Source organism: Manis javanica, chromosome 13, assembly GCF_040802235.1.
Source record: "Manis javanica isolate MJ-LG chromosome 13, MJ_LKY, whole genome shotgun sequence".
NCBI classification, from domain to species: Eukaryota; Metazoa; Chordata; class Mammalia; order Pholidota; family Manidae; genus Manis; species Manis javanica.
Genome location: NC_133168.1, coordinates 39,275,287 through 39,291,128, shown reverse-complemented (window position 1 = coordinate 39,291,128; position 15,842 = coordinate 39,275,287). Strand labels below are relative to the sequence as shown.

At 36.6% G+C, this 15,842-nt stretch overlaps 1 protein-coding gene across 9 annotated transcripts in view; it reads left to right on the top strand.

Moving 5' to 3' along the window:
- FAM184A (family with sequence similarity 184 member A) overlaps positions 1-15,842 on the top strand; it is a 125,671-nt gene that overhangs the window by 48,025 nt on the left and 61,804 nt on the right. For 8 of the 9 annotated variants that reach the window (XM_036993473.2, XM_036993488.2, XM_036993476.2 and 5 more), the window contains 5 exons: positions 6,040-6,894; positions 7,596-7,731; positions 9,063-9,244; positions 11,499-11,696; positions 15,059-15,181. In XM_036993473.2, coding sequence (XP_036849368.2) covers positions 6,040-6,894; positions 7,596-7,731; positions 9,063-9,244; positions 11,499-11,696; positions 15,059-15,181 — 1,494 coding nt within the window. The remainder of the gene's footprint in view (positions 1-6,039; positions 6,895-7,595; positions 7,732-9,062; positions 9,245-11,498; positions 11,697-15,058; positions 15,182-15,842) is intronic. The other variant, XM_036993482.2, reaches the window with a different exon arrangement.

The window sequence follows — 15,842 nt, the reverse complement described above, 5'->3', positions numbered from 1 at the left end:
TGTGTGTGTGTGTGTGTGTGTGTGTGTGTGTGTCTGACATTCATTAGAAAAGGAAGTGAATAAATATCCAGAATTTTCAAAAAAGTAAAAAAGTATAGATTGAGACTGGCCAGAAAAATCACCTGGAGGAATAGTGATGAGAAGGGTTCCCTCATGGGGGCTGTGTGGTTGAGTCTGTGCTGGGAAGGCTGCAGCTGGCCTCACCAGGGTGAGTGGCATCATTTTATGGCCAGTGGAGAGAAGCTGCTGATGGCTTTTGCACTCTAGGAAGATGACCTCATCTCCCTATTATGGAGGAGTATGAAGCAATCAGATAGCAGTTGCATACCTTCCCTCTCCACCTCAAATTTCAGTCTTTATCCTTGCTCTCTTGGGAGGAGCTTCTCCCTTCTCTCAGCCCACACCAGTCTTTCCACCTGCCAGGCAGTCCTGGACTCAAACTTTCTCTATGATATGAGTGTAACAATTAACCCTTCTTTTTAAAAACAAGCTGTCCCTGGACTCTGCTGCATCCTAAGCCGTCATCCTAGTTGTCCTTAGTTCTTCCCTTCCTTTTACCAACCATTTCTTGGAGTTTTCCTCTACCAAATGACTGCCTGTGTGTGTTCACTCAGCAGCCCCTCACCCTCCTTTGCCATTTGTCCTCTAGCTTCTGCCCTCACTGCCCTACTGAATGTGCTCTCTCAACGATAGCTTCTGAGACTTAGATTCTGAATACAGGGGTTTGAGACTTCATTTTTCTTGAATGTTCAGCCTTTGACACAGTCCACTGCCCATCCCTCGCATCTTGGACCTCAAAGCTCTGTCTCCTTCCCCATCTTACTCATCTCTGTCAGCATGTTGCCTCTGTCTGTGGGCCCTTACCCCCCTGAGCTCTGCCCGAGGCCTGGTTCCCAATCTTTTTTTCAGTCTTTCTCAGTAATTTTTCCCTTTTGGATCTCATCCAGTCCAGCCACTGTGAGTATCTGCAGCATGGATCATGTCTGCCTTTCTAGCTCTGGAGCCCATCTTTCTTCTCACAGAATCCTGTGCTTTCCCAACTTTTTGCCTTTTGCTCTTAATGTTCCTTCAGCCTGGAATTCTCTCTGAATAGCTTTCCTCTTAATATTTTGACCAAGAGATTCTTGTTAAAGTAAGCATTTTATTCAGATAAGGGAGGAATTCATACACTGCCACCCTCATTCCCACTTCCTGCAAAGACTCATTTTGTATTTCTCCTCCTTTGTAGGACTTACCAAGTATTTACTTTTACTAATTGAATAAGTATTTCTTTAAGGTCAGCCTCCACTAAGTTGCATAAGAATAGATACCACACATATGCATCCAGTTCACTGTTGGATTTTCTGTGCCAATTATATAGTTCTGGTTATATGGCAGGTGTGCAGTTTTGTTGAAGGGAAGAATGAATGAAGGAGGAACTGACCATTAAAGATTTGCTACTAAGCTATCAGATTTTATCTAGGTAATTGGACTTTTTACATTTTCCTCAAAATATATGCTATTTTTTGAAAGTATAATGATTAATATTCAGTATTCTTAAATAAGTTTAATTTTTCAAAATCATTTTTATTTCAGTGGGTGATCTTTTAAGGCAACTTTCAGTGTATCTGTTGATAATGAGTGTTCCTTTCATTTACTGTTTCCATTTTCATTGTTATGTTTTTCTAAAACTAAGGCATTTTGAGTATTGATTCATTCCTATTAATGTTAAACCCTTAGAAAGGCTTAATGTTTTCTGATTATAGTAGTAACATACATTTATCATAGAGGGTTTAGAAATACTGAATATCCATAGTTAAAATTTGGTTTATTTCTTGATACGCCTTTAAAGATTGTATAAACATGCACACTAACACTTTTCCATCGGTAAGATTGGCTCTTATTGTATATAGCACTGTGCATTTGCCTTACATTATAAGCTTTTCTTATACTATGAAACACTGTCATAAATGAGATGTGCTTTCTAATTGTTTAATGGTATTAGATTGTATGAATGTACCATAATTTATTCAGTGATTCCCTTACTTTAGCAGTGTTAAAACTGTTAATGTTAAGTTTTAAGGTAATATAAATACTTTTCAGTTAATATATTTTATTACTAATGAGTTAGTTTTGGTGGGAACATATTTATATATTGCCAATGTATTAGTCAGCTCAGTACCATAGATCTTCTTGCTGTGTCCTCACATGGTGGAGAGAAAGAAGGCAAGCTGTCTGGGGTCTCTTCTTATAAAGGCACTAATCCCATCCTGACAGCCCCATCCATCCTCATGAGCTTGTCTAAACTTCATTACCTCCCAAAGACCTCATCTCCAAATACTATCATATAGAGGGTTAGAGCTTCAACATGTGAATTTTGTGTGTGGCAGGGTGTGTTGAGGGCACAATTCAGTCTGTAGCAGCCAACAATGAGAACTATTTCAGAAACTATTTGTTTTTACTAAGTAGCATTTTAAAAACTAGTATCTGTAATTGTTCTTATTTTATCTGTGGGTAAGATTATCTGAAAATCTTCATAGGAAATGGAAAAATTATTCACTGTTGTTTATTCATCATGGAATTATAGTTAAATTACTCATTACTGACATTAAATGGAACTGAAATTGCACAAAATTGCTGAAATGGTTGTACTATCCCATTCTGTGAATATTCATAGTTCTAGGAAAACTGCAAATGGCTCTTAATGTCTTTTACAATAGCTTATGAAGAGACATTAGAGAGTATCCTTGGCCTGTGTGAAAAATGACAGCCAAAATTTATGGATGATTAAGATTACTAACTCACATTTCTTGTAAAATTGGTCTCATTCTCTCCATAAATAAATGATACACCTAATAAGGAAGACTTACCATCTTATAGTGCTTTATATTTTTCAAAAGATCTTTTAAAAACATCATTTTTTAAATGTCAGTTATAGACTAATCTTGTAACGATGATCTCACTAGGGTAAAATAAATATGATCTCTATTTAATATTAAAAAACTTGAAGTTTGGAGAAATTAAGTTATTTTATTTAGGGTCAAAAATCCAGTTTGGGTCAGTTCTGCTATTTCAAGTCATATTTTCTATGTGTTTAAAGAACCTAGAACATTGATGTTACCATGGTCTGAGAAATAGTAATCAGAACAATACGAATTAATGATTACCTTTGGAATTATGTAGAAAAGTAAACAGAGGATGTAGTCATCTAGTTAGGGTCAACATGAAAATTCTTTTATTACATTGTCATTTTATAATTAAATAGTGATTTATTTCAAATGGTTATTTATGAGAACGGTATTCATTATTATGCTTAGCATATCTTTACTTAACATTTCTTTCCTGGAATATAGTAATATATGGTCAATATGATATTGTATTTATTTTATATAATATACTTTTGGAATCACATAATTGATTTTCTCAATGTGTGAATTGGAATGGTAAGAACCCTGGACTATTTAGTAGAGAGTAAACAAAGCTAGTGCAAATTCAAATAGTTTTTATTTTTGGCTGCCTATATTTTGGCTGGAAAAATGGCTTTTCTGTGTATAGATCAGAACAGGAGTTGGTAATCAGATCTCTTCCACAACAACTACTCACCTTTGTTGTTATAGTGGGATAGCAGCCATAGGCAATACATAAATGAATGGGCATTGCTGTGGTTCAATAAAACTTTATTTACAAAGGAAGCTGCAACCATATCTGGCCTGCAGGCTGTGGTTTGCTGACCCCCTAGACCCATATTTCCTTATTTGTCAGATGTTTTGTTTACTTTTAAAAATTCTATTCCTTTTAATGCTTTAACTCCTACCTTTGTCTCCTGTAATTTTACCTTTTCATTTACTTTTGTGTGTGTAGTGCTTTTATATCTTCACCTACTTTTCCAGGCTCTCTCACATCCTCACACAGCTTTCCAACTTTGCTATTAAGATGCTCAAAATTTAATCAGACATATACTAAATTTCAGGAATAAATGATGATGAGGAAATGAAGGTGCTAGATTTAAGGAAAGATAGATGCCCATGGATTTGGGTGGTATCTGGAAGACATTAAGGGATGTAAAACTTGAACTGACTCTTTGTTCAAAGACTGGAGGGAAATTAAATATCAGGAAAAAGAAGAGTACTTCAATAAATTGTTGACAAGGGAATGCTCACATATTGCTTCTCTCCCCCATTTCATCCCTAATTAAGTGGAATCCTACTGTGGACTGGCGCTTTTCAGGGTCATTTGCTGGAGCAAAGTGCTAACAGTATAACTTGTTTTTCTCTGGGGGTTTTCTTTGGGTTATATCTTTTCCTTACATGTGCTTTGTAAGATAAATAGGAGATGTCCGCAAACAGCCCTGGGAATGTCTGACCTGTGGCCTATACCAGCTTTGCTGTAGGCATTCTAGAAAAGGGACTTCTCTCTGGCTGGTTGGCATGTTTTTCCTCAGAGCCCCTTTTCATTTCTGGCCATCAACATGGGAAGCAGGTATGACCCTGGGGGAAGGGAATAGGAAGCTACCCAACTTTCTCAAGTTTTTTTTAGGCTATATGTAAGCTTAAATGTGTAAATAAAAGGAGTCCTCCATGAGGATCCGTGTTGGTTCATTAGAGATATAACTTGGGGTTTGGAATTAGCATTATTTTGAAAATAAATAAGCATTTATTTCCCTTTTGTGCATGTATTTTCCTGTAGAGCTTATAGGAGAAGTAGCTGTGGCAAGATAGATGGGGTCCTGCCATCTCTCAATTGTTTTAAACCTTTGGTATAATTATATCTCACAGAATAGTTACAGCTGACCAAGCAAGTAGGGGACAGGGGACCAAGTCAGGAAGACAAAGCCCTGTGGTCAGCCCCCCGGGTGTCTTCCTCATTCTGTACATGCAGATGCAGGCTGAGCAGGTGACAGCCTAGATTTAGCAATAAGATCTGGAGTTACCAGAATATGTGAAGGGTCAGGTTTAAACAAGTTTTCTACACAACTGACCACACTTTTTCATCCTTACTGCAGTTTCTGGTGTTTGGTGGTGGATTTCATTTCTGAAGCCAGACTAAGATCACATTAAAATGAGCAATGCTCCAGGACATTGATTTTTGGCTTCTGGATTTTTGGAGTAATGTTTACTTCTTTTTACTTTAGAAGAAAGTAGGCACATCTCTAAGCTCTATTACTATTAAGTAATAGTCACAAATATTGCACGTTGACCACAGGGGTGTGCTAGAGTGTATCAAAGAACATACAAGAATGGAAATGTTACTATAAAGGGAATGTGTTGTCATTTGGAATTAAGATTGGGAGAATCTCAATGGAATCATTATAACCCAAGGACTAAAATGAAAATAAATAACAGTACCTTGAACACTCTGGCTCTAGGAGTCTGGCTTGCTTGGAGGCAGAGGAAAAATTAGGCAATGTGTAAAACTATGTCATTTGATATTGTAAATAAAAAAGTACTCATTGGATTTTGTAAGGAGACCACTAGGAACTTGGGAGAGACAGGATCAGATTTAAAAACAGGCTACAGGGGAATTAGAAAAAGAAATTTCTAAAGTTAAAATATACTGGATATTAAATAAATGAAAGAGGCCTTTGGAAAGGCTTAGGGCCTAGAGCTTCCACTCATGCAAAGCCTCTCTTGTCTCCAGGACATCAGTGTAGGGCAGAGACATATTCATGAGGCCTTTCTCCTGACCCCACCACACACACTCCCAGTAAGCCAGACTGGGTTTTATGAAAAACTCCTCACTTGTAGGCCAGGTGGCCTCCTTTATCTCTTTCCTCTTTCCTCTTCACTCTTTTATTTGTAATAAAACATTCTTAACTTGGGGTGCTTTACCATCTTCATTAAAAAATCCTCAAATTCAAATTTTAAGACTGTATTATGGGAAAAACTTGCTAAGTAAATCTATTTATGAACATACAAATAATTCATGATATTTCCATATTTGACATTTACCATAGCCAGTATTATGTGCATAGAAAAGTATCAGTCCAAATGAAAGAATTAACTCCAAGTTAGAAAAGAATATGGTTTACTGAATTCTTCTCCCTTCTTTAAAACCATACAGGTAATATATGCTTTGAACACTAAAAATGATGAGCATGAATCTGTAATTCAAGCCCTCAGAGATGCTCATGAAGAAGAAATCCAACAAATTCTTGCAGAAACAAGAGAAAAAATACTGCAATATAAAAGCAAAGTAACAGAGGAATTAGATCTTAAGAAAAAGATTCAAGTTTTAGAAGCTTCATTAGAAGATCACATAAAAATGAAGCAGCAGGCCTTGACAGAATTTGAAGCCTATAAGCATAGAGTTGAAGACATGCAACTTTGTGCAGAAGCCCAGCATGTCCAGCGCATAGTGACCATGTCTAGAGAGGTTGAAGAGATCAGAAGGAAATTTGAGGAAAGATTACGGAGTTTTGGACAGCTCCAAGTACAGTTTGAAAAAGACAAGCGTTTGGCATTGGAAGATTTGCGAACTGCTCACAGACGGGAAATCCAAGAGCTGCTGAAGTCACAGCAAGATCACAGTGCCTCCATCAATAAAGGGCAGGAGAAGGTAGAGGAGCTGCACAGAATGGAGGTGGAGACCTTAAACAGAACACTGGAAGAGCTAAGACTTGAACGGAAAAAGCTAATTGAGGATTATGAAGGCAAGTTGAATAAAGCTCAGTCCTTTTATGAACATGAGCTCGATACTTTGAAAAGGTCACAGCTTTTTACAGCAGAAAGTCTGCAGGCCACCAGAGAAAAGGAAGCTGATCTTAGAAAAGAATTTCAGGGACAAGAAGCAATTTTACGAAAAACCATAGGAAAATTAAAGACAGAGTTACAGATGGGACAGGATGAAGCTGGAAGTCTTCGTGACAGATGCCAAAAGCTTCAGATCGCACTTGTTACGGCAGAGAGCAGCATTCAGGTAGGTAAAGAATATTACACTCAACACACAGGTTTTTTTCTCCTAGTATTCTCTTTTCTTTTCAATTAGACCTCTTCAACTTTTGGTTTTCTACCCCTTTGCGCTTTTCTGCTTTTCTCTTACAAGGAAACCAAAAAAGGGCCAATTTTTGCTATTCTGTAATTATTGTTTCCTACTAGAGTTTCAGATATTAATGGCCCAAAAAGATAACTTAAAGTTTTGCTGTTTATGAAAAGATTTTACTTAAATAACATGTTAAAATTTTCTGTAAGTGGCTTAGGAAAATTAAAACAGCGGTCTTTGGGTTTAATTGTATTTTCCTTTTCATTAATAATTGTCTGCCCATCAGTTGATATCCAGACAATGAAAAAAAATTGATTGCTTTATAAACCTGAATTAGAGGTATGGTGCAAGTTAAAAAAAAGTCAAAAAGTCCCTACAAATTTTACAAATGAAATAGAAAATTTCATAGCTATGTTTTTAGTATCTATTCAGCATTTGAGTGGATGAGAAAATAGCCTTTCATGATTAGGTCATATGATTTATGAAGGTGAGCTGTAAGTGTCATCAAAACAGATTCAAAAATAAGTATTGTTAACTGTGACTTTTGAATAAGAGAAGGTTGATGCTTATAATATAAATGAATCATTTGGTTTAGCATCATTCTTGTATTTTAATAAGGGCTACTTGATCTTTCTTAGGTTCTTCAAAAACAGCTTGATGATGCCAAGGAGGGAGAGATGGCCTTATTAAGCAAGCACAGGGAAGTGGAAAGTGAGCTGGCAGCAGCCAGAGAACGTTTACAACAGCAAGCTTCAGATCTTGTCCTCAAAGCCAGTATGTCTGACTACAGTTCTTGGTGAAGTTCTCAGCTAAATTAACACTTAAATGTTAATTTAAGACAAAATTAGACTCTAAATATGTTAAAGAACACTAATATCTTCTTAATAAGATAAGCAAGTGATAACTTATTTTTAGAGTATATTTTTATAGAAAAATTAAGAGTTAGCAGGTATTATAGCATCAATAAATCATTCACTGAAAGAAAAATGAAAGAATATAAAAGGCTTCGGCCTTTAAAAGAGTACATTTTTAGGTATTCAGTATGTAAAATGATCCTTATTAAGAAGCTAAATGAAATGAGACACTGTAATTTACACATAGTTCCACTACTGTAAAGCTGAGTTGCCCCTCATGGTTGATGTGCTCATTTCATAGCCCTTAGAGGGGGTGGGTGACCCTTGACAATTCTGAAATTGTTTTGCCAGGGTTTAGTATAGTAGGTGAAGCCATTTAAACTAGTAATTTGAGGAGGTCACCTGATTTGATTGGCTCACAGTGAATCTCAGATAAATAGTTTTAAACTTCAGCATGTATGCGAACCGATTGGAGGGCTTGTGCAACCACTGTGCTGGGCCCCAGCTCAGGTTTCTGATTTGGTAGGTTGAGGGTGAACCAGAGTTCCCATGTGCTGCTGACCTAGGGTGCTTTGAGCACCACTGCCCTAACACATACTTTCTGAGATTTTTTTCTCACGTTTACTTTTCATCTCTCCCTCTCATCTCCTATCTTGCCCTTTTTTTGCTGTTGTCATTTATTTCATTCTGTCATAAACTTGCTGTCCTTATCTGTTCTGCCTTAGTTCTTTATCAGGTCTCTTGTCTAAAATTCAGTTTCAACCAAATTGCTGCCTGCCATCTTTACTTCCTACATACACATTTATTCCTCATTATGTTAGAATTTGAAAAAAGAAGAGGTCAGAAAAGAACAAATTACTTATTTTGCACCATAGTATAAGTCAGTGTATCCTCTCTTACTTTGTTTTTATTCCCAAAGCTTTTGTACACATCCATGTGGAGTTGCTCCTGCTTCAACTTGTATAGCTTACAATATTTAAAAACAAAAGTGGAATGGTCCTGGGTGCACGAAGTAATATCAGTGATATGAAAATGGACTTCTTTCTAATTTAAGTTATTCTACTTGGGTAAGAAGTATTCTCATGGCAAATATTTACATTTTATACAGTGAGGAAATCAAAGAACTGTTTGTACATGCAGGCTGTTTATTTTGCTTAAGTATTAACTGCAACTTGTCATTTAAAGTATAAACTGTTTTGTACCACAGTGCAACAGATTTTAAATTGAAGAGGTTTTCTTTTTGGGGAGTAGGTCATATTGGAATGCTTCAAGCAACTCAAATGACCCAGGAGGTTACAATTAAAGATCTAGAATCAGAAAAATCAAGGGCCAATGAGAGATTATCTCAGCTTGAAGAAGAAAGAGCTTTTTTGCAAAGCAAAACTCAAAGTTTGGATGAAGAGCAGAAACAGCAGATTCTGGAACTGGAGAAGGTAAAAAGCAATGGAGGACCCTACCCCATCCCACTCCCAGTTCCCCAGTAATGGAAAGGACGAAAAGCTCAGTCTTCCTCTTTCAGATTTGATTTAGAGTGTTTATTCCTGCTTCACAGTAACAGGCTTTTTCTTAATGCTAGTAATTTTTTGGTTTTTATTTTGAGGAAAAAAGGTATAAAACTGGACTATCCTATCTCATGTATATATTCAATATGTTGTTGGTAACAATTTATAGTGTAAAAACTTAAGACATTTCAACCTATTTCAAGCCAGAAACTGAATAAACTCTTATTTCAGTGGAATGTGGATTTATGGTTGATCATATTTGTTTTTCTATTAATGAAACACATTATTGCATGTACACCTAAAATATTTCTATAAAACTGAAAAGCTCTGAAAATTCATATACCAACATTTAAATATCTAGATTAAATAAGAGGTGTCATTTGTAGAGTAATTGCTGAATATTTATTCCAGTTTTTCTCTACAATACCAAGTGGGAGTTTTAGACACTCCTCCTCCTTCCCTCAGCAACCACGCATATTACAGAATGTCTGTTCTCCTTGCCCCTTGCTCACCACTCACTGGCTCCTCCGCTGCTTCCTCTTACCACCACTCTGCAGAATCTGCGTTTGCCTCTGCCCCAAGGGACATCCACGTTGCTGGACTTGGAGGATCTTGTCTTACTGTGGTCTTACTCCTCTCTGATTTACCAAAGAATATCTCTCTTTGGCTGTTTCCTGTCCTCTCTTGTTCTGTTCCTATCTAGGTGGCCTTGCACTTTTGTTTGTGAGCTTTGCTGCTCCACCTGCTCCCTCATCATGGATGTTCCTGGCATTCTCATCCCCACACTCATCCATCCCAGGAACATCACCTGTCATTTGTTGAGTGAGAACTCCCAAATCCATCTAAGCCAGAACTTTCCCCTGAACTTGAGTCCTATATATCCAGCTCTTATTAGGTATCTGTTGCTCACAAACATGTCAAATCATCATGCCTAGAACTTTCTCCCTTCAGAAGTACTATATTTCCTTCACTACTTTTTTAACCAGTAGCACTACCATTTATCTAGTTGGGTAGATCAGAAACCTGGGAGTCATTCTTTATTACTATTTCCTTAACCCCCTAACTGTTACCAAGTCCTATCAGTTTTCTACTCCCTTAATGTATTTTATTCTGTTCTCTCCTCTCCTCCTCTCCACATCCACTCACAGAGCCTAGGCTTACTACCTGTCATTTCTTGCCTAGATTACAGTTACAGCTTCCTAAGCTCTCTCCCTGCCTTCAGTCAATTCAGTAGCCTACTGCCAAGATGATTGTTTTTAAAAATATGTCAGTTACTTAAATTTCAATGATTTCTCATTCTCTTCAGAATAAAATCCAGAGTCCTTAGCACAAAAGATCCCTTCTCATGATTTGACTCCTGCCAGCTTCTGAACTTAATCCCTCACCACTCCCAGCCTGGTATCTTATGTTCTATCCATACTGCTTACCTACATGGACTTCTTGTCTACTTAAACTTTGCTGCCTGGTTGACTATCTCTCATCTTTCAAAATGCTGGGAATGATTATGAATGCAGGCTTTTGATGTCAGATCTAGATTTGAAATTTTCTCATTTCTGCTTTCCTGATGGGCTTGTGAAAATTAAGTGAAAGAGCGTGTCATTGGCAGCAGCTCAGATGTTTTCTCTTCTGGAAAGCCTTCCCTGATCTCTCTCCCCCTCTCTTGTACACACACTCTCTCTGTCTCTTTCTGTCTCTTACTTTCCCACCTATCCAGGTTAGGTTGTGTTCCTGCATACTCTTACATGTGACATACACTAATTTCATAGACTTACAAAATTATATTACCACTGTCTTTGACTGTTTTTCTGTTTAGACTGGGAATGCTTAGAAGGCCTATCATTAGCACTCAATAAAATTGTACTGAGTCATATCATTTAAGTGGGTAAATTGGAAAGCCATTTTGTGTACAACTTTGACATATTGGAAGCTTTTCTCTCTTAAGCTTGCAGATGTGCTAACTCACACTTGGTTCCAACCAAATAGTAGTCTATTTTATCATTTTAAAATTACTCATTTTGCCTTTGCCACTCTGTCATTTTCTGAGAATACCAATGATGTAATTTCATGTTCTGTAATCTAAATCCTGCAGCACTCAGTTCATTCAAATATATATAATTAGGATTCAAAACACTAACAGCAGTAATGAAAAAGGCCAGTTATTGATCTTTATTTGTTTCAATTTTAGAAAGTAAATGAGGCAAAGAAAACTCAACAAGAATATTATGAGATGGAGCTAAAAAACCTGCAAAGTATTTTGGAAGGAGAGGTGGCTCAATTAAATGAGGCTCATTCTAAGACTTTGGAAGAATTAGCTTGGAAGCACCATATGGCAATTGAGGCTATCCACAGTAATGCAATTAGGGATAAGAAAAAATTGCAAATGGTGAGTAAAAATTCAACCTTACATTGCATTGTAAATCAGTGAGGTTTCTTAATGATCCAGCATGAAATATAGCGTAAGGTAATGAGGCTTCATTTTGATGGCTGCAGTCTTGTAATCATTTTGTAAATCATGGTTCAAAGAGTAACATCCATAAAAGTTCTTGATGTAGGATGTAATTTATTAAATTGTTATGAGGGACTTTACTTTGTATAAGCCATAACAGAAACACTCCCTTGATCCTGAGCGATCTCCTCATGAGACAACATTGGTGTGCTTCTCAGGAAGCTTCGTTTAGTTGAAGCCCTTAATTCTCCTGTAGACAGTTTCCTTCCCTGGGAAAATTATTTGTTTTGTTTTATTTTTTCCCTCAATTAAGTAATCAGCTTGCTAATAGTAACACATGACAGACAGTATTGCATAATGAAAAAGCAAGGTTGTCTAGTGGATCTAAGCCTTACACTAAGCCTCCTAGCTGCCTAATCCTGGGCCCCAAAAGCTATGCCTCAGGCTCCTCATCCAACAGATGAAGATGAGATCCATCTTGTAATATCCTATGAGGGTTGAGTGAGAGAAAGTGTTAAGAACCCAGACATGTCCTAGCATATAATGAGATACATAAATCTTAGTAATTAGTGTTTCTTACTGTGTGCCAGCCACAATGATTTTTATATTTATTTTTTCATATAATCCTGTAACTCTGCTACGTGTTTGATTGCCATACCCATTTTACTGAAAAGGAGATGGAGGCACAGAGAGGCTAAACACTTGCTCAAGCCCATGCAATTAGTAAGGATTAATCAGGCCTTGAACTCAGGTCTGAGGTAACAAACCCTAAGGCATTTAACCCCATCATGTAGGCATGTGTTAATGATGGTTATTGTATATAATATAAGACAAGTGTCTTATATTAATTGCACTTCACAATTTACTAAGAGCTTTCTTATATATTCCTTATTATTTAAATTTGGAGATGAACATCATTTTTATTGCCTAGATGGTGAAATAGGTTTAATAAACCTAAATGATTGACTCAGAGCTATAAACCTAGGAAATAGAGGAGGTAACATGAATTGAGGCCTTCTGCCTCTATGTCTCTTCCTTTTGTGATATTTGTAAAAAATATTCAACACCTGAGTTTAATTAAAAATCCAAGTGAAACTTCTTGTTAGAATGTTATTTCTAGTTTAACTGTTATATTGTATATTCTAGGTTACTGTTACACTTAGTAGCTAGAGATGAAACTTAATGACATTTATTTCTCAAAAATTGTGTGGTTTTCTCTGCCAGCTCGCTACTCCAGGGCCAATTTGTATAGCTTGAATTATGCTGCACATGTGCGTGCTTCCCAACTCTGGCTGTGTATCAAATGGTCAAGGTTTATAATAAAGTGTATAGTGATAGCTACTGCTCAGTAATCTCGTCCATAGTATTTTTTGTTGTTATGTTTCTTTTCTCCATCCCTTTTCCACCTTAGGCTTCTCTTCTCTTATTGGAATATTTAAATTGCACATGTCCTACCTTTGCCTCTTTTTCCTCTATATTAAGTTCTGAATGCAAGAGTCAAGGCATCTTTTATCAAGATCATTTTTGCCTCATTACTTCCATCCTAATCATCCTCTTCATCCATTAAATTTCAATTTCTGAGCTACCTAAAGCCTGTGTTAAGCCACTTTTCTTATAGTCTTTCTTTAAAATACAGTTGCTGTAAGACAAGTGACATAGATCTCCTATATGTGAACATCATCAAAACCTCTTACGATAGTTTTATCTGTATCCTTTTCTTTTCAAAATAATGTATTTATCACTTGCTGCTTCATTCCTCTCTTACCTGGGTACCTCATGTCTGAGCCTAAGCTAAAACCAGACCCTTTTCAAAATAGTATTTCTCCAATGTCATATTATCTTTTAAAGAACATTTAGCTAAAGGTAACTTCTCTATTCCTTATTACTTGGCTATCAAAAAGGATTATCTTTTCTTTCGTAACTCTAGTTCACCTGCCCCGTTTGAAAGTAAATATACAGAGAATCTGTGAGGAAAAGAGTTAACATGGCAGGCCCGAAACCGCCCTCCTTAGAAAGGCCTTGGTGCAAGGTTGGCCCTTGACTGATTTCTGGAAACTTGAGTTTTGGGAGGGTCCCCACCATTCTATGCCTGATGCATTTGTGAAGACAGTATGATTTATGATGAATATCTGCTTTCCTTCTTGGGAGTCTGAAATTTTGGTGCAACCTAGTCATGGGGCACCTATGTGACTAATACCCAATAAAAAACCTGGGCGCTGAGTCTCTCATGAGCTTTCCTAGTAGATGTCGTTCCCCATGCGTCACCACAGCTTGCTGGAGCGTGCTGTGTGAGAGGATCTTAGAAGCTTGTGCCTGCTTTCCTGCAGACTTCACCCCATGGGCCTTTTTCCCTTGCTCATTGTGCTTTGTATCCTTCTGCCTTAATAAACCATTGCTGTGAGGACACTCTATGTTGAGTCCTGTGAATCATCCAAGCAAATCTTCAAACCTGGAGTTTGTCTTGGGGTCTCCCAACACAGAATCCTATTTATTACTCTTCTCACCTTACAGTGTAGAAATATTGAACTACTTGTAACTTGCAATGCTCTTTTGTACATGTGGTTTTTGCACATGCCTACAATGTTATATTTTCCTCTTGTTTCACCACCTTTTCTTACTGGTGCACTCTTTAAACTATACTTAGGAATTGCTTTCTCTGTGAGGTTTTCCCACCAAACTAGAGCTTATCAGTTCCCCATCTATATATTCCTGTACTACTCAAATACATCTAATTTTAATCACATATTCTGTAATTGCTTGATACCCTGAGCTTACTAAAGACAGACATCATTCCTTATTGCTCTTGTATCCCAAGTATTAGTGGCATACCTGGTAGTAGGTATCAATTTTACTGATATTGCTCCATAAGTGCCTTAATTTTGTCCTTGTTAATTCTTGACTACATTCCAGCACTAGACCACTGAGTTCCAGAAATGTTAATTGATTTTTTAAGTAAATACAAAAGAATTCTGAATTCAAGAGAATGTTTTCTTTACCTTACCAAATTATCATTTGCATCACATATTTTGTTTTATGACCACAGCTTGATCTAGACCAGTCAAATATTCTTACCATTTAAAAAATTATTTAACCGCTCTATCACAAGTGATTCAAAATGATGAAATTTAAGCTCCTAAGATTAATTAGATCCTCTGTTAATGTTGACATTATTTATTAAGGGTAAGGCTAATTTGAAGAGCAAAGTATCAAAATATAAATCAGAATAGTATTCTTCTTGAGGTCTTTTAAGTGTACAATATTTGCAATATTGTTAATTTTTTTAAATTTATTTTCCTAAGGAATTGGAGGAACAATATAAAAAGGAGATGCTAAACCTGGAAGGGGATAAAAATCAGCTTCAGCAAGAGCTAGAACACCTGAAGAAAGAACTGGAAGACAAGCTGAATACAGCCAATCAGGAGGTGACAATTCTTTAGGCCTATCACTTAATGTTATGTCTTAATGATAATATCTTATTTGGTAACACTGAATAAGTAAGTGAGCAGTGTTGATGATAACATATCTAGAGTAAAAGCAATAAAAAAAACTTTAACTGATGCTGAATTTCTCATAGTACAATTGTATATCTCACCACACAAAAATTTACTGCCAAAAACATCAGACCAAGATGCTTTTGTGGGGAAAAACAAAACAAAGGAGAACCTCATTGTATAGAAAGAAAACAATGGAGATTTCTCTGCCCTTCTGCAAAACATTAACATAGTATTCTCTATGTGTATATCCCTTTAAAAAAGACTTTGAAAGTTCTAGATAGTGATATCTAAAGTAATTTTTAAATTCCATGTGAAAATAGTATTGCTTAGCCTGGAAAAGAAAAGAATAGAATAGAATTAAAATGTTATAACCAAAAAATTTTGAATAAGATAAATATAAAGAAAACCATAATTCTGTTTACTCCATCCTTTTCTCTTTGCCCTGGTTCAGCTCTGCTCCAGAATGGCCTCCCTGCTGTCCTCTGTTCCTTCTGTACCGGTTCATCCTTCATGTGCACACAGAGTTAGTTGTCTTCCCAAAGCAAGTTCTTGTCTTGTCACTTCTCGTCTTATCTGTTCCTATCTTGCC